This window comes from Vigna unguiculata, chromosome 9, assembly GCF_004118075.2.
Source record: "Vigna unguiculata cultivar IT97K-499-35 chromosome 9, ASM411807v1, whole genome shotgun sequence".
Taxonomy (NCBI): domain Eukaryota; kingdom Viridiplantae; phylum Streptophyta; class Magnoliopsida; order Fabales; family Fabaceae; genus Vigna; species Vigna unguiculata.
Window position 1 is genome coordinate 30,756,966 of NC_040287.1, and position 25,519 is coordinate 30,782,484.

Sequence of the window (25,519 nt, forward strand, 5' to 3'; positions counted from 1 at the left end):
ATTAACATTGATAAAAACGAAAAAAAAATAAAGAAAAATTTATATATATATATATGTATATATATATTTTTCTTAATCGATGGATATAAATCCGGTGATTTTTCATCTGAATTTCGAAATCAAATAACTTTCTGAACATGCTTTTTTGTTTTTTTGAAATCCATTTTAAAGTGCAGATTAGATACAAGTTTAAAAGTTATTTTAGAGTTCATGAAAATTTTGAGATGCAAAGAAATCCTTCAGTGAGGAAAAAGAAGTGCCCCAACTCTATTCGTGAGAAGGTTTATCATTAATATTGGAGAAAAGGTTAAAGCTTTCTTCCTGTATCACGTTTAAGGTACAGATGTCAATCCTACCAAAAGTAATATAATGGAAACATAATCCACTACGAAATAATTATTTTCCTTAACATTATTACGATTATTATACTTTCAAATACAATTTAATTTTGAAAATAATAAATAAAACTACAAGGCCTATAATCTAAGCCAACTAAAATTTAAGAACAATTATTCATAAACGCAATAAAATATTTGCTTTGCTATGAAGAACCACAACTATATAGGTTAGAGTATATAGTTAATCCGTTGTTCTACCTAAATAGTTAAAGGGAAAATAATATTTTCATCAATCAATCATACTTCTCTCCCTTGCACCAATAAAAATTAAACTACACTGCAACGAAATTAAGCTATGCAGCTCAGTCAAAATTAAATTCACTTAACAAACACTTAAAATCTGATAAATCTAATACTCAGTAAAGAACCACATCTGAGATTTAAAGGTGAAGTCCACCCAATTACATAACCATCAATTACAAAACCATGAAAATATAAAAAGAAATGTTTCGAAATATCAAGCAAAAAGACAAAAATGACAACCTAATTACCTCAGATGTTACTTGGATACATGAACACTCTAACCCGTGCTCCCTGCAATGCATCAAAAACTCAAAAACTTCAAATACCAATAAAATAAGCGACTTGATAGTAACAACGTTGTCAAATAATTACCATTGATCTGGGAGGAAGGTTTGACTTGAATTTAGCACGAACAACACCACTGTTACCGTGAGGCCTTGTAACCTTACCCCAAATGCAACGGTAGTGGCTTCCATTCTTCTTCACCTTAGCCTTATAAATATAGGCCATTCTCTTGCCAGCATACCATCCTACTTCTTCTTTGGTGTTCACTCCCTCAATTTGGATCAGGGATGTGTTGGGATACTGGTTTGACTTGGACCTAAAAGATATTAAGTGTGAGGCAACTAATAAGGCAATGGCAAAGCAAAATGAAAATAAAATTAACAGGGCAAGAAGCATTTACCTTTTGTATCCAAGGACTGTACCTCTCACATAGAGCCTAAAACAAAAGGAAAAAAGTAGCGGTGTTAATTTCAACTAAAAGTCATGCAGTGATTGAGGAATGAGGAATGGATGTATATGAAAATAACTATATACGCAGCAAATAACATCTGAATCAATACAAAAGCAAAACATGTATTCAAATCATTTTATCAAATCGTTTTGTTTCTAATGAAAAGGAAAGTGAAACATGCTATCTTTGTCAGGCTTAAGGTAATGCATCGGGGATCCCTTGGTAGTAGGAGCATGGAAAGGGAAGACAGACCACGGACTAAGAGATAGAAATTCAGTGACAGCAGATGTGTGACAAGGGCAATATTTCGCTATTTAAAGAAAAAAAAGGATATCTCTGACAAGGGCAACGGCTGGGAAAGAAAAATCCCTTATCTATCTTTCTCTTATTGTCTCAAAGAAATCCATTCCATAAAACCCGTTAAATCTGTAGCACCAACAACATTCCAATTCTAACAACCATCAATAACCCAAAATCCCTTCAACTTCCAAGAACCCTAGTGGGTAAAATAACAATCAACGATGCAGACAATGAACAAAAACAGGAACATCCGGTTTTAGAACTAGGATAAACGAATTCGAGATTGTGATTGGAGTTTCAAAAGAAAAAGAAAAATTAAGTGTTGAAGATAGAAGGTAAACTTTAGCGATGGGCACAAGCCTGTGTGAATGAAAGAAGCATACCTGACGCGCTCTCCTTGACGTCCCTTCACCATCTTCGCAGCTGCAGCTAACACACGAAACAACAGCAACACTGCGGTGCGGTGCGGCGTAACCCTACTTTCAGAGAATTGGGTTTTTAGGGATTTTATAAGAATCTCTAGAAACCCTCCGAAACCTGCGAATTTGGATTTTATTTAGGCCCAATAACAACTGTTTATTGGCACTGCCGCTGTTAGCCCACATTAACTGATTCATTGTGTTATGGAAAAAAAAAAGTATTTATATATGAAGAATGAAACATACGGAGAAGTTGTGGGTACGTATAAATTAAATATACTTGAATGAAAATATATTTTATTAAAAGTAATGTAAAGGAAATTCTAGGAGCTTAAATGGAAAATCGTTCATGTTCAATATCATCATCGAAAATTAAATATCTTATTTTTTTTATAGTAATGTTGAGATCAAATCTTATTCTTTTTATAATAATGTTGAAATCAAGAATATAGAAAAAGGAAGGAGGAAGAGAAATAATAATAATAATAATAAGACATTTGTTTATAATTTAATAAGAGAGAAAATATTATATTTAATGGGTCACAAAATTTAATTTTTATTAATGAGAAACCTTTTCTCTTTAATTTTACAAAAATATTAGAATTGATAATAAAATCTTATCTTGCTAGGTTTTATTTTTATATGAACTAAAAAGTTTTTTAACAATAGTTGACAGCTTTGTTTCTCTTAATATATTTATCGTCAACATTTAATTTTACCTCTTTTATATATAATTATATTTATTCATTTTTCAGATGTATAAATAATTTAAATTAACATTATATATTTTTTAGCATAAAAAAAGAAAAATTAGTTTAGAAATTAAAAATAAATTAAAATTTCAAAATCAACTTAAAAATTTCTTTTTAATAAAATATATGCTCATTCCTTTAAAATAATAGTTAAAACATCTTTTTAATAAAGCTCTTTTAAGTAATTTTTTTTCAACACTTATCTTATTAACCCTTTGGGCTCTCCTAAAATAATAATAATAATAATAATAATAATAATAATAATATTATTATTATTATTATTATTATTATTAATAACTACAATTTTCAAGTTTTAATATCATGTAGAGTAGTTTTATTTATAATTGAATTAAGAATGTAGGAAAACTCAAACTTACATCACCATCGTGAATGTGTTGGCAAAGGAGGAAGATTTAAGTTCAAAAGGTTTTGATAATGACAAGGAATTTCAAGCAAATTGTAGACAAACATTTTTAACTTCACCTTATAATTTATCTACTTCAACCCATAACGTATATTTTGAAGACAAGTTAATTGATTCTTAAAGCTTTCTTGTAATAAGTTAATTATGTTTTGAATAGTTTAAATTAGTTTAGAAACAGCAGTCAGCTCTAAATCTATCTAGGATCCTTTTATTTTTTGTAAAATTCATTGTACTAATTGATTATCACACAGGATAATTGATTATCTTAAGTCGTGTTCAATTTTAGAAAACTCACTAGAATAATCTAAGTTGTGTTCAATTTTAGAAAACTCACTCGAATAATCGATTATCTTTATGGATAATCGATTATCATAAGTGATAATCGATTATCTTTTGGCAGTTTTGAATTTGTCTTTCCAGCTTCTTGACCTAGTTTTCATACCTCTTTAAATATAACTATTTTCCTCTTCTAAAATCACCTTTTTAAGAATTAGAGTTCAAGTGTTGTGACTGCAAAGTGTTTCTTTGAGCATTCTTAAAAATTGCTTTGAAAATCCTAGTGTGGGTAGAGGGATAATTTTTCCTAAGTGGGTTATTGGGAGATTGCGTGTTACTATTGTTACTAGAAAAGTTGATCATCCTTTATGTGATTCAAAAGGAGTGTTTCTTCATCTCTAGTGTTTTCAAGTAAGGGTGAGCAAAATTATTCAATTTGCCCGAAACCGAGAAACCCGAAAGAAAAAATAAGGATTCGAGTGACGATGTTTTTTATTCGAATTAATTGAATAAAATTATACGAGTAGATACGGATATAAATGGGCGTGTACGGGTATCAAATTAAATTTTCGTGGATACCCAACCCAACCCACATTAAAAGAAATTTTTTCTTAACCTTAATTTGTAGTCGCCTCATCTCCTCAATCTTCTACACCTGCCATCTTCCAACATCATAGAACACAAGCGCAACACAAATGTCTCTTTGTTTTTTGTGATTCTTTCTTCAATCCAAACCTTCAAACACCTCCCCAGTTTGAGAAATGATTTTACCTTTGAAGAAGGAGTGTCATAGAAGACAGTGAAATTGCCTACGAAACTTGCGACGTCTCATGCATGTGAACCATCTCCTTTGATTCCTCCAATCTCCTTCGATCTTAAGCGTTCTCCTTCGAATTGTTCTGATTTCCTTTTATCTGTTCATATCTCCTTTCATCTCCTTCTATTTCTTCGGCTTTTTTGTAAAAAGGGGTCACTTTGACCAAGAATTTGTAAAAAAGGGTAGTTTGAATTTTTTTTTGCAAAATAGGATCAAGTCGTCGTGGTGGAGGACGACATTAAAGGTGAAGTCGTTCTCCACCGTACCGGTTTCTTTTTTTTTTTTTTCCAAAAAGCGAAACCGTGCTCTCAGAAGCCGGTTTCTATATATTTTAAAAGTGAAGTCGTCCTTGGGCCTGACGACTTCACTTTTTGGTTTGTTTGTTTTTTTTTTTTTTTTTTTACACATTCAGCTTTATATATATATATATATATTTAATTATATATTATTTAGTTTTTGTTAAATATTTATTTAAGTAAAAATATGAAAAATAGTTTTTAAAAAATTTTAAAATACTTAATCGTTAAACCTTAATACAAAATTAAGAAGATAAAATGATACAAATTAAAAAAATATTAAAAAATCCTTCGATAATTATATTTGAATATTTAATTTGTTAATGTTTATTTTATTTGTGGTTTAGTTAGTCTACTAACTATCAAGTATCATTTAATAAAATACTAAATTTATAAAATCAAACGAAGAAGTAGAGAACGTTTTGACCAAATCAGAAGAAACTGTCGAAAAAATTGCCATTGAGGATGTCACTTTATTTTTCTACTGTAAACAAATATTTAAAAAAAAAATAAATAATATATAATAAAATATATATATATATATATATATATATATATATATATATATATATATATATATATATATATAAAGCTGAATGTGTAAAAAAAAAAAAAAAAAAAAAAACCAAAAAGTGAAGTCGTCAGGCCTAAGGACGACTTCACTTTCAAAATATATAGAAACCGGCTTCTGAGAGCACGGTTTCACTTTTTGAAAAAAAAAAAAAAGAAACCGGCACGGTGGAGGACGACTTCACCTTTAATGTCGTCCTCCACTAGTCGTCCTCCACCAAGACGACTTGACCCTATTTTGCAAAAAAATTTCAACGGACTCATTTTTACAAATTCTTGGTCAAAGTGACCCCCTTTTACAAAAAAGCCTATTTCTTCCAATCTGCTCTGATCTCCTTCGATATGCTTCGATACCCAGTCAAAATTAAATACACTTAGCAAACACTTAAAATCCGATACTCAGACTTACTTAAAATCCGATACTCAGACTTACTTTGGAATTAAATAATTACCATTGATCTGGGAGGAAGGTTTGACTTGAATTTAGCACGAACAACACCATTGTTACCGTGAGGCCTTGTAACCTTACCCCAAATGCAACGGTAGTGGCTTCCATTCTTCTTCACCTTAGCCTTGTAAATATAGGACATTCTCTTGCCAACATACCATCATACTTCTTCTTTAGTGTTCACTCCCTCAATTTGGATCAAGGATGTGTTGGGATACTGGTTCTACTTGGACCTAAAAGATATTTTCAAGTGTAAGGCAACTAATAAGGCAATGGCAAAGCAAGATGAAAAAAAGTACATGGACTTGTTTTATGCTTTGCGACATAAATTAAAAAACGATAATTAAATTTAGTGTTTGTTTAAACTCTGATTATTTGACCATGTATTTAAGGTACACGTGTGTGTGTGCCTGTAATAATGTATGAGTTTGAGTTAGTTTTGGATGGAGTACAAGACTTGTAGTTGAGAGGTGAAAATGTATATTCTGGGTAGTTCGTATAGCAAAAAAAGTAGGCCCTTTCTTTGTTAAGCTGAAATAGAAAACAAACTAACAATGGGGGCGAACTCAAACGTTTTAGGAGGTGCAATTAGTAACACTATTTATCCTTTTTCCAATAAAAAAAACTATCATTTTTATCTTATTTTTTATTCATTTTCTATTTTAAGTATTTGCGCAGAAAGAAAAAAAAACCATAATTTCCTATACGAATGCTTAAATATAAAAAAACATATTAGAAATACTATGACAGCAGTTTTCAGACGTTGTTCCAAAAGCCGACAGCTTAAAAGATTCAAAATTTGACATACTTGCGTAGAGTTATATGCTTAAATTTTGAAGATGTTCACTCTTACACATTTGTGCTGAGAGATTGAAGTGTGTCAAAATATTTACATGGCTCAAGATCTAAGAGCTGAATTTTATGAATGTAATTGATAATAATCATGGTAGCAACTACTAAGCTTGATTGCATCTGTTTCATGGTATCTATTCTAGATATATTTGAATGGTATTGTGAAGTTCTAACTGGCACTGGATGCCAGAAAGCTCATGCAGATTGGTGGACGAACTTTTAACAAAGCTAGAATCGATGAAGGAAGAATCCACAATCCATCTCCACAAATCAAACCAGAAGCAACAGCAGGAACCATCAAACTTGCTTCACTTCTGTGTAGTTTGTGCCACAAAAACACAACCAAACTACCCATGCACATGTCAATGGCAAAGTAACCACCAACTAGGAAAGGAACAGCCATGGCCATTGGAAGTGGAATCCAATTCCTAACCCTTTTGGGGCCAAGATCTCTGACCAAGTTGGCTGCTATGGCAAATGCAAAAAATCCATAGCAGAGTTGGAGACAGTGCAGAGGAAGGGCAGAAAAGCCTTCCACACCAAGAATTGCCATGTTTCTATAAATGATTGCATACGGTGCCTTGTAATCCCCATTTGGGTTTCCTACATCAAAAGCCTTGTAGAAAAGGAAGAATGTGAGAGGAGCAACAACACAGCCTATTGCTGTCCCAATTGCTTGGCTTAGAAGCATTGAACGAGGGGAAGTGAAAGTGAGATGGCCAGTCTTGAAATCATGCATCAGATCAGATGAAATGGAGACAATGGATTTTATCAGACCACACCCCACAAGTCCAGCTACTACACCATCACTTTTTCCTGCCAAGGCTGCAAGCACAAAGAGAGCCACTTTCCCATAGTTATAGGCCATGTTCATGTCTGTTAAGCCTGCACCGTACGCATTGCAGAAGCCCAGAGAGGGTGCGAAAAGATACGCAAACACCACGTAATACCACTTCAACTGCGGGAACATCAAAGGGATCACAATGATAGAAACGATGGAGAACAAAATGTACCCAGCACATGCCAACCATATGGGTATGCTCTCTCTTGCAAACACCTCATTCCTTCTAAGATCATCCATAGGTACCGGTTTCTGGTTATCTGAAACTGCAGAGCCAAAGATATTAGATTTTCAAACACAGACACATGCATAGACACAACAGAAAAAGTGTAAATGTTTGTTCATATGCCTTTGATTATGTTACTCTTTTTCTTTTGCTGGTGGTCTGCTGAGACGATGAAAGCAATTGTTTTTATATGGGAAAAAGCTGTGATTAGTAAGACTTGGAGATTACTTACATGTATTAAGGTTTTTCCTTTTCACGGAGGCGTGGATATTGGTGGCAGTGAAATAGAGGACTTTGACAAAATTGTAAAGCCCATCACCAAGAATCAATGCAATGGAAATAAAAACCTGCAGCAACAAAATGAAAAAAAGGTAAAAATAAAAATCAAGGCTTTAAAAGTTGGATGAACTAAAATAAATATAAATAGTACATAGCTTTGATACAAATTCTGGCAAAATTTAGACCTTATAGCCATTGAGACTCTTCATGCTGCTTTCTGGTATACTTGAGGGAAACCATTCTCCTTTTAGTCCCCGGATTAACGGCCACATAATGCCCCATGAAATCACAGCACCCAGAAGCAAGGATAAATTTACAAGATGGGAACAGATCATTCCTGCTCCGACATAGGTCATGCTGAAATCAAAATAGAATCTGCCAAGTTGAAGCGCTTTAATCAGAAACCAGGAGCAATTATTTCAGGGTTCAGAGACTATTCCTACTTGAATAAAGACAAAGGAGCATACGAATTTTTCCATGCTTTCAATCCAAAAGTGGGAAACTGAACAAATCCACAACTATCTCCACCCGTGTAAAACCATTGAAAGAAAGCCCAGAAGAAACTGGCTGAGAAAAATTTCAAGAAACCATGAACCTGCTTTCTGCAAAAGTTGAATTGGTCGAGCTCTAATAAACACTCACTTGTCTAACTTGAAAATAGCAGTAGGACAAAACATGTTCATACTTGGCCATCGCATCTCCTTTAGGAGTATGGAACCCGTTGATAAGAACAGCAGTGGCAGTTCCACTTGGATAAGTTAATTTGTAGTCTATTATCATAATCTGTTAAATTACACAAACTTATCAGCACCTCCACTCAAGTCAAGCAGAACCAAAATCCTTAAAAGTGAGACCGCCACTTCAAAATGACAGGACAAGACAAATCAACTTACAAAAGAACAACATCTGGACAAGTACTTGCATTCAATGACCATGTGAAACATCATATGACTAAATGAAATACCTTTCTAATGGGAACCAACGCCAACAACCCAACAAAGCTGGTGACAAAGAGAAAGGCTGTCATCCATCCAATTCCAGGCTCCTTAGTACTCGCAGGATTGTTCCCTTCTGTATCAAACCCTGCTTGCTCATATGTCTTCCTATTCAAACCCAAGAGGTAAGACCCAAAACCACCTACAGTTACACAAGTTCAGTTCAATACACACACACACACACTATCATTTACACAAACACAAGTTAAAAGTTCAATTGGAAAAGACCGACCCACCTCCTACCGCGATGCTATAGCAAGCGACCGCACAAGTCTGGATTACGGTATTCTCCTGTCTAGTGAATGGCGTTGAAACAATTTTGGCCTTCGCAAGAATCTTAGTCCAAGCTCTTATGAACACAAAACCAAGGAGAGCAGCTGAGACATTGAGATTGGGGACTAACCCAGTTGTGAGGTTCAGCTTCATCACAATCACACTATAAATTGTTCCAATCAGAAAGCTAGCCACCAGTCCCCGAATTGTAATCTGTTTTGGCCATGGTGCTATTCCACTCACGTCATCAGGCACAACCGGAGCCTCTTCAATATCTTCTCTTCCGAGATTCTCAATCTCCTTGAGTTCTTCGTTGCTTGTTGCATTAGTACCCATTGGATTCATTAAATCCTCAAACCTGATTGAATGATCAGTCACCAAAGAAACGAAAACGGGACAAGAGGCACTCAATCAGAGAGAGAGAGAGGATAAAAGCAATATTCAATGATTGCTTGACAAACCAGGTTGCGGACAACATATAAAGAAACAAGATTTATTACAGGTTCGTGATTCCGACAAAACAAATAGAGTAAAATCAGAAAAATAATTTTAAAACAGTTCACAAGAACAAAAATATATAAAGAAAGGTGGAAGCTTTGTATAGAAAATAGCAGAAGAAAGTGAATCGGAATCGGGTTCCACGGTTCAAATATTTGATGCCACGTAAGGAAAAAAAAGCAGTGATGAGTGAAAGATGAAACAGGGTCAAATATGTTACCTCACTACGACTCAGTTGCGTATAGAAATTTCAATGATGGAGAATTCAATCTCTCGGTGGTGACAGGGACCAGTGCTTGAATTGAATTACGAAGCGGCGAGAATAACTAAGCGCGTGCAAAGAAAGCCACAAAAACGACGACGCAGAAGAAGAAAGAGAGGTAGAAAAGAATGGAGGGAGGTAAAGATTGAAAGGGGAAACGCGGAATTTATAATTGTCATTGGAAGCAAAAGCTAGCTAACCTTAGAAGACACTTTGGGTCTGTGTCGCTGCATGTAGTACAACAACGTAGTGGGTATTGTACTGCAAATGATGTTTTTGTGAAGGAATAATGATTTTGTACTAAACTTGTGAAAAGTCTTAAAGAGATTTTTCTACTTTCCAAATAAGCTTGCAAGCTCCACACACAAGAATGAAAATAGTTGTCGTTGACTTAGTTGCAGAGTGGGTGCTGTTGAAAGTGGGTGTCTGGTCTTAGTTTCATCAGTTTCTGGCATGAAAGTAATCAAAAAGCGGTTATGTGTTGTTGGCTCCTGTGTGAACGATGGCGTGTGGCACAAACATGTGGGTGATGAGCGTGGAATAATTTATGAATGTGGTAGTGGCTGTGGAGTGAGGGAGACACACTCCTTCTTTGAAAGGTCAACCAAACGCCAAATGAATAACTACGCTCTCAAATCAAAAAATAACATCTACTTAAAAAAAATGTTACAAAAAAACTATATTAATTTAAAAGTCAAATCTAACATTTAATTATATTGATTTTTTTACATTATTTAAATATGTAATTAATTACTTGTTGGAAATTAAAAGCTGAAAAGTTCAATACTAAATGACATTTAAGATATACGACCTGTAGTTAAACTCAGTTAAATAAATATTAAAATAAGTTGGAATGAAATTAGAAAAATAATTTTTCACATTCCGGTGACCAGAATATTAGGAGAACATACTTCTCGCTTTTTAACAGGAGAATAAAAAGTATACAAAGATGAGAATTCTATTTTGTTTTTAATAAAAGATACCTTATAGTTTTTCTGTAAGCTTCTAACATTGATGAAATTAAAAAGATGATAAATAAATAAATAAAAAACAAAAAGATTCCATAGTGGAGAAATTAGAAAATGAAAGTGGGGCCCACATGCTGCCGAGAGAGATCATTTACCTTGTATTTGATTTTCGGACAAAAGACGTGAAAGTTTTAGTTCTTTCGATGAAGAGAAATATGACGAGATTTGAGGAAAATTGAGAAAAATATTTACGACGCGATAAATATTATAGATTAAATAGATATTTTAAATTAAGACGTGTTGTTTAAAATTAATATAAATTATATAAGAATAATTTTGTCAAAAAAAATTATATATTGATTGAAAATATTTTAAACAAAATTGTCCATTAAAAATGTAGAGATGCATGGCATCCACCTTGAAAAAGATAAAAAGAAAAAAAAACTCAGGCACGTTGCAAAAGTGAAAAGGTGAAAAAACATGTAAGATAGAATGGTAATTGTATTTTAAAAATATTAATCATTTTACATTATATTAATTTTGTATAAATATAATGTAAATTTAAAAATGTTCTAACTCTTTATTTTAAAATTTAAAGGATTGTGGGTTTGTTGTAATGGAAAGTAAAAAATTTCCTTGAAATTAATATGTAACATTGATTTAATTTCTTGAAAAAGGTAAATAAAAATATACATGTAAACACATTATAGAGTTTTTGCACCCAGTACAAATTAAGTATACATTGATTGTTATAAATTATAATAATTCCTTTAAATTATATTATATATATATTTTTTAAGAAAACTTGTATAGTAGTCCTATTCATCATGATTAAAATTGATTGTCTTCTTCGGACAAAGAAAGCGAAAGAAAGAAGTTTTTGCTAAAAACAGAAATGTATATTAATTAGGGAAATATTAATCATTTTAGAATGTTATTTTTGCATATTTGGGGGAATAAGAGAAGATAAGATAAGACAAAGGTAAATATAAAATTTTATTATTTAAATACAGAAAATAAATAATTTTCAAATCTTTGACTAAAATAAGAACTGTATTAAATGTTATTGTACATTTTAAATTTAATACCATTAAAGCTAAATAATTGAGTAGATGGGGACACTTACCCTTTTCATAATTTATCTTGTTCACTCTCATTCTGCTATTTTTCCCTCAATAGAAAAATCATGCAAGTGTAATTATACATGAAATGGAAGTTTATCAGAAAATAAATATACATATTTCTAAATTTAAATAAATAAGTATAAAGATTTTTCTTTTCTTTTAAATAGTATAAAAATATTTTCTCTTTCTTTTTTAGAAAACGTCTGTGACGTTTTAGTGAAGCTACTTATTTTATATGTACACGCTAGCGCGTTAGATATAAAATAAGAAATTGGAAAGCTACTTATTTTATTTAAATTAAACTTATTTTCTTCTATAAAATATCAGCCCAAGAACCAAACTATATAATATAATAAATTTTAATATAAAACTTATTTTTAAGATAACTTTTTCCAGTATAAATCATAATACACAAATATATAGACACACTAAATTAAGGAAAAATAAAAAGGAGAAAAATGTTATAACTGTGTTTTACAGAGTGGTTGCTCTTATTATGGAATATGGCGTATGCCTTCGACAAATTCGGGTTAGGGCACCCAATTCATACTGTCCTTATTTTGTTTTCTATTATATTAATTAATTTTTTAAAATAAAATTACATTATTTTGTAGGTATTTAAATTCTGACGTTAAATGTAAACAAATAATTTTGTTGTATTTAAAGCTTTAAATATTAAAGTGTAACTTAAAATAATAAAATTTAAGTTAAATTAGACAATAAATATTTTATCATAAAAAATTATAAAAGGTTATAACAATATAAAAATATATTCATTTTTTTTATTTATCTAAACCATTTTATTTTATTTTTTAAAATGTAAAACATTTTAATTCTCTTTATGTTTGTGAATATTTGTGAAGTCGTTTACATTTTGAGTAAATTTTTATTTTAACTCTAATAGTTGGTTTAGTATAAAACAATTATATGTTCCTCAACTAAGAAATACAGTATAATTGGTATGGAAGCTAATGCCATAAATTTAATCCCAATGAGATAATTGGTTTAAAAGTTTGATAGAATTTCTCAACTTTTGACAAATCTACAATTATATCTCAAATTAAGATTGATCTATACTTTATTACCTTCTAAATGATGTTTTTTAAGAAAAAAAATTACTTCGACTCAAAAAATTTAAAGGAGTCAAATATTTTTTAAAAAACTTTAGAGAGATTTTTCCAAATAAAAACTAAATTTATTTGATATTATATATATATATATATATATATATATATATATATATATATATATATATATATATATTATTCTAGCAGTGAATGAATGTTAATTTAATATAGAAATTTTACTTGTTGTAAATATATGTTAATAGTTTTAATTTCATTTTTTTTTTTTACTTTCATTATTCACTTAGGCCATATTTTTAAATGATTTTAATCAATTTTAAAATAAACAAAGTGTTATATTTGTGAAACGTGATATATGAATATATCAATATGCAAGTTAACATCATGATTACAAATAACAAAAATATTTGTATTTTTAGATATCATAAAAAAAATTGCGACCGCATTCATAGATAATGAATAACTGGTATTTTAATATCTATCGTTAAACGGATATCATACTATGTTATTTGTACACACGTAAAAAATTAAAATTATATTTTATTGAATTTGGTTTAATTAAAATTAAATTTTATATTATATTATATTATATTAAAATTAATTAAATTTATATTTAATTTATGTTATATTTTTTATTTTTTTAACTTTATTTTAAAATCTTATAAAATATTTTTTATAAATATTTATCGGTATCCGGTATACGGTATCCGGTATCCATAAACATCTACAGTTTTATTTAAAACTACATATGTATTTTAAATAGATAGCTGGATAGCTAACATAAAATAGAACAAATGACGAATTAGGTTTTTTATTTAAATCGAGTAGGAAATATATACTACTGTCTCTCGTTTAGATATTAATTTACAAATTAATATTTATTGATAATTAAAATAATTTTAAAAAATTATATATTTAATTTTAAATTAGTAATTAAAATAGTTTTTATTTTATAAATTATTCTCTAGATTATCATTAATATTAACTACTAGATTCTTATTTTCAAAAGGACTGATCTCTAATTTAATTTCTAATTCAAAAATTAATTTCTAAACATATTCTTTTTGTCATAAAATTAGTTATTATTTATAATTTTTCTTTGTAGTAAATTATACTTGAAAATTTATTTAATTCTACTTGAAAATTTATGCTTTTACTAGCGTTTCTTGTTCAACAAACTCTTATTAAATAAAAAAAGTAGGCTATGACAAATTTTTTTGAAACTAGGTTCTTTAGATCAAGGGAGTTAAGAAACCGTCACCAGTTACTCTTTTAAATTAACTTCATTATTTTTATTGCATTGTGATATAAAGCTTAAAATATCTTTCTCTTACAATTTTTGTCAAGTTTTTTCAAATAAGTTCTAATTTTGATTTTATGTTTAAATAGGTCCCAATTTTCATCAATTTTGTTCAATTGGGTCATTTTTTGCTAACACCGTCTAAATCATTAACGGCCATGAACAGTGACTGCAGTGGCGAAACTTGGACAAAAAATATAGGGGTACCAAATTAGATTTGTTATATATAATTTGTTTTTAGTTAGAAAAAAAAATTCTTCATCTTTTCTCTTCATTTTCTCTGCTTAAAACAAGCACACATAATAGTAGAATTTAAAAAATATTACTATCATTCGCTATTATATCATGATACCAAACCATGAATACCATTTTAAATAAGTCCTTCGTACCTCATCAATTTGATTTGGTGGTATTGGCAAATTTGAGGTCGTTTTACCCAAATCGTGTTCTAATAAATTTTTAAATTCATTATATGTAACTCTAAAAACTTTAGAGATTTGTTTTTTATTGTCTTGAATTCTTGGTTTTCATGAAATTTCTCAAGTTCAGTTAATGTAAATGCATTTTTTTCATCTTTATCATAAACTTTCCTCTTTAAAAAAAAGAATCAATTTTTTTACTTTTTATCATAATCTTTCTAATGTAAATTTATCACCTCTCGCCTATCTAGAAAAACTAAAATTTATATTCCCAAATCACAATTATCACAGTGCAAAACATAACAAAACTCATACCACTTAAATTGAATAAGCAACATTGTATAAATTAAAAACTTAAAAAAAAAATTACCATAGGCACCGAAGAACACAAAATCCCTAAACTTCATAATTAAGGGTTATAATAATTTGGGAAGAATTATAATTAGGGTTCATACCAATTTCATACAAGAATCCTTAAAATCATAATTATGGTTTATATTAATTTGACATAAACTTAATTTGAGAGAAACATCTTAAAAAAAATCATAACTTTAATATACATAAATCATAATAAGATATTAATCTTGATCTGTGAGAGATTATGCAAGAATGTATACTTCAATCTCAATCTATGTTTTTCTCAACCTTTATTTCCCAATCTATCTCTTTATATTTATCTATTTTCACACACTTTCATGATAATTTACATGATGGAAAGGTCTTATAGCCCTGAGTGACTGCCACGTGTCACTTTGTGGTTTTTTTTTTATTTTTTTAATTTTTAATTTTTTAATTTTTTGATTTTTTTTTGATTTTTTTAAATGTACACATGTCAACTCAGTAGTATGTCACTTCGTGGTTTTTTTGAATTTTTGTTTTTATTTTTTTTAATTTTTTTTTGAATTTTTTTAAAGTTTTATAAATGTCCACGTGTCAACTCAGTAGTGTGCCACGTGTCAAAGTCAATATTCTATATTCAATTTGGTCCCAACATTTATTACTTTTGTTCAATTAGGTCCCAATATTTGTTAACATTAACCAATTTGGTCCCTCTCCAAATTAAAACCAAATTTAATTTTTATATTAAAATTCACATTTTTATTATATATTTTTATATAATATATTAAAATTCACATCATTATAACTTTGATATAAAAATTAAATTTGGTCACATCTTTGATAGGGACAAAATTGGTCAATTTTAAACAAAAATTGGGACTAAATTGAACAAAAATAACAAATATAGGGACTAAATTGAATATAGAACATTGACTTTGACACGTGGCACACTACTGGGTTGACACGTGGACATTTAAAAAAAATTTAATTCAAAAAAAAATTCAAAAAAAAATAATAAATAAAACCATGAAGTGACACATGATACGCTATTGGGTTGACACATATACATTTAAAAAAAATTCAAAAAATTCAAAAAAAACACAAAGTGACACGTGTCAGTCACTATTTATAGACGTTAATGATTTAAACGGTTAGCAAAAAATGATTCAATTGAACAAAATTAACGAAAATTGAGACCTATTTGAACATAAAACCAAAATTATGACTTATTTGAAAAAACTTCACGAAAATTGGGACAAAAAAGTATTTTAACCTAATATAAATATATTTGTAAGAGAATTGTTTTAGTTATAAATAATTATCCGTGTATAAATAAGAAAAACTAAAACGGAATTAATTGCTAGAAAATAATATCATATAAATTATTAAAATTAAAACACAAAGTATGCGGCAATTTAAATAATCATTTGATAGTTTTAATCCTTTTAGTTTCAACCGTACATAATATATTAGGTGTCATTCTTTGTATGAGCAACCTAAACATTATTTTCAATTATAAAGAAGTTGCCAATAGAATATATAGTAGTGAATCTTTATCTTGCACATTCTTTTATGGAAACAATTAATTCGAATAATATATAGAGATATTTGTGTAAGAGTTTGTACAAATTATTGTATAAACTCAGTGATCACTAAAATTTATTGTTTTTGCTTCGTATTTTTCTAACTTCGGCTTTGTTGTTGTAATAGAATAACGAAGTACACTAATAACATTAAAAAATACCTTATAAATAGAAAATCCTTTAGCCATGCTCTTTTTGTGCAACCATCTTCCACATGCACCATGTTAATTATGTTTGTTAGATTTTTAAGGAGGGGTATCACTGAAGAGATACAAATACCAATAAAATCTGAGTCTAACCATATAAAACATTTTGACACTATTTTTAATTTAAAATTTTAAGATAATAAATTTATGAATCTTTATTTTTACTTGGATTTCTGACAATGTTGACCATTACTGTGTGACCAACGTCAAAACGCCCATGACATATGCTAGAGGTATTTTTTTTCAGTTCACGTGTCCTCAATTAAGAGTTTGATTTATTCTTTGCTTATATTATATAAATAAGCTTTATGTGTGCAACAACCTTACATTCATATATATATATATATATATATATATATATATATATATATAGTTTTGGATTTCCCCTCATGTTACGTGGCAATGCATGTGCCACAAATTATTACTTTTGAAATTTGGAACCAAACATTTTCTGAATGGTAGTTTAACTATAACTTGTTTTAATAATGTTTTGAGATTTGCGACTATTACAGACATTCAGACGATAAATGTTACTTATGTTTACCATTTTTTTATTTCCTTCTTTTGTTTCTGTGTCTCCATTTGCATTGATTACGAGTGTTCTTTATTAAGGCTCTCTTTGTCATAGAACACATATTTTCTTATTTGGTATCTATCTTTGCAATAAAGTTTGTGTGTGTATCGGTGCAGACGGATTTGTAGTTTTGCGTGTGTTCTTTTTAGTGAATTTTCAGTGATTTGCAAGAGTCGATTTGCGAAATGCAATGTTTATTTCATCCATCCATGTATGAGATGATTTGAGTATATTATGTGTAACATTACCAAATTAACCCTATTATTTTTATCAAACACGTGAACCCATTGCTCCTTTCCTAGGTGGTGAGTAGTGGTGTTATTTCATCAAAAGAACATACCAACACTGATGTGTAGGTGAAGTCAAGCAATAGTGTGGTGGTATTCTTTAATTACATTTTTTATCAATGTGAGTGAATGCACCGATGTTGGTTTGTGGTGTGGGTGTGTGAGTGCAGACACATGAACTGTGAGTGAGGGAAGGAAGATGGTTGGCTAAGGGAAGGGATGCGCATCGATTACATAACCGGTGCGGTGATGTGTGTGTGACATCGGTTACATAATCGTTGTCGGTGCAATTGGAAGAGTGACACCGGTTACGTAAACGATGTCGTGTGTGTGCTGATGTTTTTTTAACTTTTTTTTTACAAATTTTCTTTAAATTTAATTGTATAACTTTTTTCATATTCATAAAAATTTAAATTTTTTTATTTTAAAATTTCATATAATTTTAATATTTTTTAATTCGTATTAATCATTTGTAATTATTTTTATAACATCAAATTACAAAATCATTCTTTTTTCATCAAGGGTATTTTGGTAACTTTATAATTCTATTTATTTTTACAATCAAATCTCTCACTAACTTTCATAAAACTTATCTTCAAATTCACTTACTTTATTCTCTAAATTCATTAAAAAACACACACATATTCATTCACTCAAATCCACACAAAAGAACACACACTTAGGTCTTTTTTTTCATATATTTTCTGATATGTGTAGGAAAAATATATTGCTGGAAAAAGAAGGTCTTTAGACGTAGGTTTGTCAACAATTATTTGTTATGCTCTGTAAATTCGTGTAAACACTATAGAAGATTAATGATTTATGTCTTCCTTCAAGTCACTTATCGCTAAAATTCAAGAACAGAAAATATGAAAATGTTGATTTCTGTCTACTTGTTATATAAAAGAAGAGTAACTGAATATGGTGAGGGATGAAAAGAATCTTCAATAATGGAGTCTGAATGCTTTTTTCTTAGAAGATGGATTGAGAATTGTAGCAACGTCACCTGTTATGTAACAAAAACATCAAGATATGAGAGAGTAATCGATGTTTTGGGGTCCTTTTCCCCATTAAATTTTGCAAAAAATGTATACTAATATATAATAATGTGACATTTTTGTATTTGGAATGTTGATTTTTCCTTTTGAATATCACGATGAGGTCATGCTGAACAATGTAAGATATGTTATTTATATGTTTAACGAATATAATAAATCAAGTTGTTATCCAAAATGGCCTTTCCAATGATGTTCAACACTTTGTTATCACAAGTGTGGGGTACTGCTTTCCAAATCAGTCCATATCTTCAATAAGCTTGATATTGACCATGGTTAATTCTTATAATTAACTATTAATATGATTTATATCGAAAATTGAGAAAGTAGAAAATCCAAAAATTTAGTGTTTTAAGAAAATCCATGGTTTAATTAAAAGTTTAAACATATTTTTAGTTTATCTAATTTTGGTTTAAAAATTGTGTTTTACAATGGAATTATAATGTTACTACTTTCTTTTCATTGAATTGACACCCCATTTCACATCACTTACATATTCTCTTTGTTTCAATTTTCTGATTTTCATTGGCCCATACTACAGCACAAAAAAAAATCTAGGAAAAAGTTGAGCATCTAGCTAAACCTTTTCACATTGAATGAATGATTGTGAAGATAAATATTGACATTTGGATATATACCATCATCTTCAGATTTCGGTGGCATCAATCAACCTAAAGGGTAAGTAACGAATAAAATAGGATTCCATTAAAGAAAGAAGTGATCCTAGCTACAACTATCATTCACTTTGTTCTATTGCGATAGCCATTTTTTTTAACATTTATTCAACAGTGAAGATTCGGAAATCCAAGTTGTTTCTCACCACACAGCAGAAAATGGTTCTGCTGTTAAAATTGTCCAACGACCCGGACGGTCCGGTCCGATGACTAGATAGGTCAATTTGGCCGTCAGTTCGTCAATCAGACAGGTTAGTCCAACCCAATAATAATATAAGTCGCTCTGATTTAACAATTTAGATGAGCTTGATTTGGGATAACAACTAAGATAATTTTGACCGATAATCAAGATGGATTGGACTTACAATTAAGACAGACCGGGTGTGACTAACAATCTAGACAAACTAGACTGACTTTTTAAATGTGTTAGTTCTGAATCAACGACGAAAAATTTAATGATATATTTCTTTTTAAAATATCCAAAAAAATAATATATATATATATATATATTTATATAATGACGTGCTTTTACATGATTTTGTTCTACTTTTTGGTGAAATCTTTCATTTTTTAATTCAACGATGAAAGGTTCATAAATCAATGATTGCCGCTATATTATTAAAGTTGTTTTACTATTCGAAATGCACCAAAGGGTAAAAAAAAGTGTTAGAATTTTATGCATTTGGATGTATGTTTTTTTTTTCTCAAAAGATTGTGTTTTTTAATTCTAGTTCACAGAAATTCAAGTTTTGATATATTATACCATTTTAATAGTTAATTAATGTATATTAATATGATATTTATGTCAATTTTGAAAGTCTTATATATATATATATATATATATATATATATATTAATTTAAATGATGCAATAAATAAAAGTTTTTCTTCACAATACGAATATATTTTATCATGCCTTATCCTTAATTATTTGACAATTGTAGTGCTTTTTGTTTATATTTTTATGTTATACTAGTACAAATAATTGAAGTTAGAATACATTTTTATGCCCTTTTTTAATTTGTTTAATTTTGAGTTCATTTCATGATTGTTATTACGATCTAAGTTATAAAAAACGTCAACCTTTGTCTCTTTGTCTCTCCTGATAAGAGTTTGGTTTTGTTTATATAAGATTTTGAAATTATATTTTATTATTAAAAACATCTCATTTATTGATTGAAATTTTTTTTATATGTACTAAATCTATACTTTCATCTACTAGTTACTTATATATCAATTACTCATATCATAATATCATATTTCAATTAATTGACTCTCATATCGACATAGATTAATGACATGTCTAACTATTAGACTTTTTTACATTTTATGAGATTTTTCATACAATTTTATTATACAATTTTACAATAAATGATTTTTTTTTTAATTTTTTGTAAGAATTTTAATTAACAAATAGTTATTTTGTGAAAAATTATTTCCTACAAAATTATAAAATTTACAAGTATTTCGTATAAAATTTTATACAAAAAATATTTCATGTAAAATATTTTTAAAAAAATTGATAGCAAATTCTTACAAATTATTATTCATAACAAAATTTGTAAGTATTTTTTAAGAAAAAGTTTTCAAAAAAAAATTGGTAGAAAATGTATATTTTTTCAGGTGTGTCTTTCACTCTAATTTGAGTGAGTTAAATTAAGTTAAAATATTTGTACCTATTATACCAATTACACTCAACATAGAGTTGTATTTAAAGGAATTAAGATAAATTGCTTATGACTTATCAAATACACTTCTTATTCACACAACAAACTAGGTCATAGAACCCAATTGATTCACATGATATTTTTATCTATGTGATTCTATAATGTTATCATAGAGTTAAAATGATCTCATTCCTCATACAAGATATCACATAAAACAAATAATTTCATTCTTTTATATATATATATATATATATATATATATATATATATATATATATATATATTAAATGTTAAATAATTTATAATAAATCTTCCATTGCAATATAATAATATTCAAATACAATATATTAACCAAATATAGCAAAATAGTGAAAGATAAACAAATTTTAGCATTTAAAAATATTTAAATATTTAATTTTTTTAAGTTCATAATGCTCCCTCGCTTAGTTTAGCACTTGGTTCGCTCAGTGAGAAATTCGCTCAATTAAAACTTTGCTCGCTTAGTTAAAGACATCAGCATAACAAGTAAGTGTTAATTTGACCAACAAAAATTTTGCCTGTTCAGCAAGAAATGACTCGTCCATAATTCTCTCTAAGCTTTTGGATTTCTCACAAAACTAATTTCGCCTAATGAGATAGTGACTCACCCATCTAACCAAAATACTAATAGTCCTATTTAAATATTGTCCAATGAACCATGCTTTATGAGTTATCTGAATTTTAAAATTTTGAATTTCACTAAACAAGAGGATGACTTATCTGACAAGTCTACATAATTCAGAACTCCAAAGAACAATTTTAGTCACCAAATTGGTTCAAATTGAATTTTTCTCTTTAATTCTTATACCAAATATAAAATATTCAATTATATAAGGACATCACTGTAAACCAAGTGGACTCAAAAGAAAATACTCTACCTTTTCACTATTTACGTAAAAAAAAATCATTTTCACCTACAATAAAACAATCTCTCATTTCTTAATATACTCATAGTCTTTATACATTTCTCATTCAAATGAATAATCATTACAATAGACACTACTCACATGACCAAAAATTAAAATAAATTCAACATTAAAAAATCATCAAGTACTCAAACATCAACTATTAAATTTGGTGATTATGTCACTCCCACGTTCAAATCTTCTAAGCTAGAGTAATAATACAAAACAAAACTTGAATATTTTTTTTTTAATTTATAAACATTACATGTTAATAATAAAGTATTCAAATTCTATATTGGATAAACAATTTTTACTCTTAACTATTACCCTAAAACTTTTGTACTAATTAAAAATGGTTTAATACATTATTAATGTACGTCAAATTTATTTAAATTTGAAGCATATGTTTAAAATTATACGGCTAAAACTTATTTCTTCCTATTCTTATTTATTTTTCTTTAATAATAAAGAGCCTTGTGCTTATATTTTTGCTTTGGTTTTATCTTATTTTTAAGTTTTAGTTTGGTCTTTTGTCTTTTGAAAATTACATTTTCACCCTTTATTTTTATATTTAGATATTTAAAACTAAAAATTAAAATATAATTTATGCAGTATTGCTTATTTATTATAAATATATAATATTGGTTTAATCAGTGGTTTAGTTTTCTAATTCGTTGGTTTGGTTCATTTTGATTTCCTTATTATTTTTTGATTCATTTTAGTCCTCCAATATCGTAGATAGGTTCAACTTGATCCTCAAATTGTTTAAAAAGGTTTTTTTTTTCAATTTAGTCTTCCTATTTAAAACTTTGATTCAATTTAATTCTCTTATCTTTTAAAACGATCCAATTTTATCTTTTTCGATTTTATACCAAATTAGTAACTAAACTTAATTATAACTTATATATCCATGTTAATTATTTTTAGAAATTATACATCAAATCACTCATATCCTATGTAAGAAATTTGAGTATTTAGGTGGTGTGTAAAAAAGAAAAGTTTGAGTATCTAGTTGAAGTAATTTGATATATAAATTATAAAAAAAATATTTTAACAAGAATATATAAGTTGTAATTAAATTTAATTACTAATTTAGTCTTAAATTGGAGAGGACAAAATTTGTTCATAGAGAGACTAAACTTAATCAAAATTTTAAATAGAGGGACTAAAGTGATTTTTTTTATAAAAATTGAACCTTTTAAAACAATTGGGGGACCAAATTTAAATATTTTTAAAGAATTGAATGACTAGATTAAACCTAAAAATAATAAGAGAACCAAAATATACTAAATCATTAATTAAGCTAATAATATTCTAAAGTTTAAGTTGTGTGTCATTTAGATTATTTATGCAAACGTGTGTTTATGCAATCATGTACTTTTTTAATTTTAGAATATATATGTATATATTATGAATTTGTGAGTTCTCGTACAAATCAAATCAATATTCATATTAAATTATAAGACATTTAAATAAATAAAAAAACTTGTATTAAATTTAATCAATATTATATATGACTAAACACTAGGGGTGGTAAAACGGGCTAGCCCCTACCTTTTTTATCCGCCCCACCCTTGCCCACCAAAAATGGGTCTAGCCGGACTGATCCGCTATTGAAAAATGGGCAAAAAACTGTAGCTCGTATTTATTCAAAAATCTAAAGTAAATTCTCATATTGTGAACATCCTGTCATATGGCAAAGGTAACGTGATGTGATTGTGACCACGTGTCAATGTTATGACAAGTGTCATATGAAAAATCTCATTTTATATAGCTTTATAAATTTATATTTCAAATAGTTGTATAATAATATATATCAATATTTTATATACAAATGTTAGAGCTAGTTTAAAAATACAATTTTATAAATTCAAATATCAAATTTTAAAATATTTTTATAACAACTTAAAATAAGTACATTTAATATTTCAAAACAAAATTTAATGTAAAATATAAATTTAAATAAACTTAATATTGTTATAAATATTTAATAAAAATTTCATTACAACGTTTATATAAAAATAAACTTGATCTCAATTTGGAGAAAATGAAATTACTCAATTTAAATAACAAATGTGATCGAATTGAATCAAAATAAAAAATACATGAACAAAATTAAAATTCCAAAAATGACATTTGACGTTGACGGTAACATACAATACTGTCACGTTACAATGTCATTATCACACGATACAATATTAACTTGACATATGACAAAAAAAAAAAATTTATTTAAAAAAAATTAAAATATAAAAATAATGAACCGATATGTGGTAACATTATTAGTATAATACTACCATAAAAACAAAACTACATCATATATTTTAAAAAATAGAAACTCTATTAAGAACAAAATATAAATACATATATTTAAGTGTCAACCGAATATTTTAACTTTATTTTAATTACCAAAATCTATCTTTACTCACATACAATTGTTTACGCTTGGAACTTTATACAGTTTTAATATTTAACAATGAAGATTCGATTTCTGTTGGTGTGCTGGTTTAACAGTGAAGAGTCCAATTGCTGCAGCATATGCTTATATTTCTCAAATGAAGACACTGAGTCACAGCACAACCTATAACTCTATGTACATCGCTAAACTCTTTCACTACTATTTACACCCGTTTTAGTGGATTGCTACTGCGTATTTTATTTATATTTTTTCACAGCCTTCTCATAGGAGCCAAAAGACATTTTTCTTTAATAGTCTATAAATATTATAACTTATGAGGTTTCATTCAATTCAACAAAGTTTAACTAAAATATAGTTTTCAAAATTATATCAACATAAAGAAAGAAAAAGTCTTTCGAACAAAAGGAGATGAGCTACCTATTTAGACCGACATGAGGCTATTTTTTTTCAACCCACAATTATTAATTACACTAGACATTACATTTAAGTTCGTATTAATTTAAGTTTGGATTTCGCATAGATCGCATTTGAAAAGGAAAAATTTTCGGATCAATATTTTGTGATTTTATTTTCAGAAAAAATCATATAAAGTCATTTGACGATTATTATCGATTCATTGATATATGGTTGTCAATTGACTATTTTGTAAAATGTGACAAAGGATAAAAAGTGCACCTTTAGCTTCACTTGATTTCTTTAATTGATGATAAATAAGAAGAATCTTTCAACTCACTCACGTTGACATCAAGATTAATAACACCTTCTAATAAGTTGAAAATATCATTGTGTTGGTTAACTTCAACTTCGTTCAAACCAATTACTTATATGCTATTACATTTTATTATATATAGAGAGAGTATATGAATAAAATAAAATAAAGGTTTCTCTTATAACATATCTCTTATATCTATCATTTTTCACAATCTCTAAAAAATTTTAACTATTACATACTATAATTATATGACCTGTAA

General features: G+C 28.3%; 2 protein-coding genes across 2 annotated transcripts; both read right to left on the reverse strand.

Annotated features, from left to right (window-relative positions):
- Window positions 1-621: 621 nt before the first annotated feature.
- Window positions 622-2,296, reverse strand: LOC114196258 (60S ribosomal protein L35a-3). The gene is made up of 4 exons (XM_028086845.1): window positions 2,061-2,296; window positions 1,327-1,362; window positions 1,014-1,242; window positions 622-932 (listed from the first exon to the last, which is right to left on the reverse strand). The coding sequence occupies exons 1-4, from the start codon at window positions 2,090-2,092 to the stop codon at window positions 891-893; spliced, it is 339 nt and encodes a 112-aa protein (XP_027942646.1). The 5' UTR covers window positions 2,093-2,296; the 3' UTR covers window positions 622-890.
- Window positions 2,297-6,445: 4,149 nt separating this feature from the next.
- On the reverse strand, window positions 6,446-10,413 carry LOC114196255 (metal-nicotianamine transporter YSL3). The gene is made up of 8 exons (XM_028086843.1): window positions 9,864-10,413; window positions 9,109-9,503; window positions 8,842-9,014; window positions 8,563-8,660; window positions 8,345-8,479; window positions 8,063-8,252; window positions 7,831-7,945; window positions 6,446-7,638 (listed from the first exon to the last, which is right to left on the reverse strand). The coding sequence occupies exons 2-8, from the start codon at window positions 9,488-9,490 to the stop codon at window positions 6,701-6,703; spliced, it is 2,031 nt and encodes a 676-aa protein (XP_027942644.1). The 5' UTR covers window positions 9,491-9,503; window positions 9,864-10,413; the 3' UTR covers window positions 6,446-6,700.
- Window positions 10,414-25,519: the final 15,106 nt, after the last annotated feature.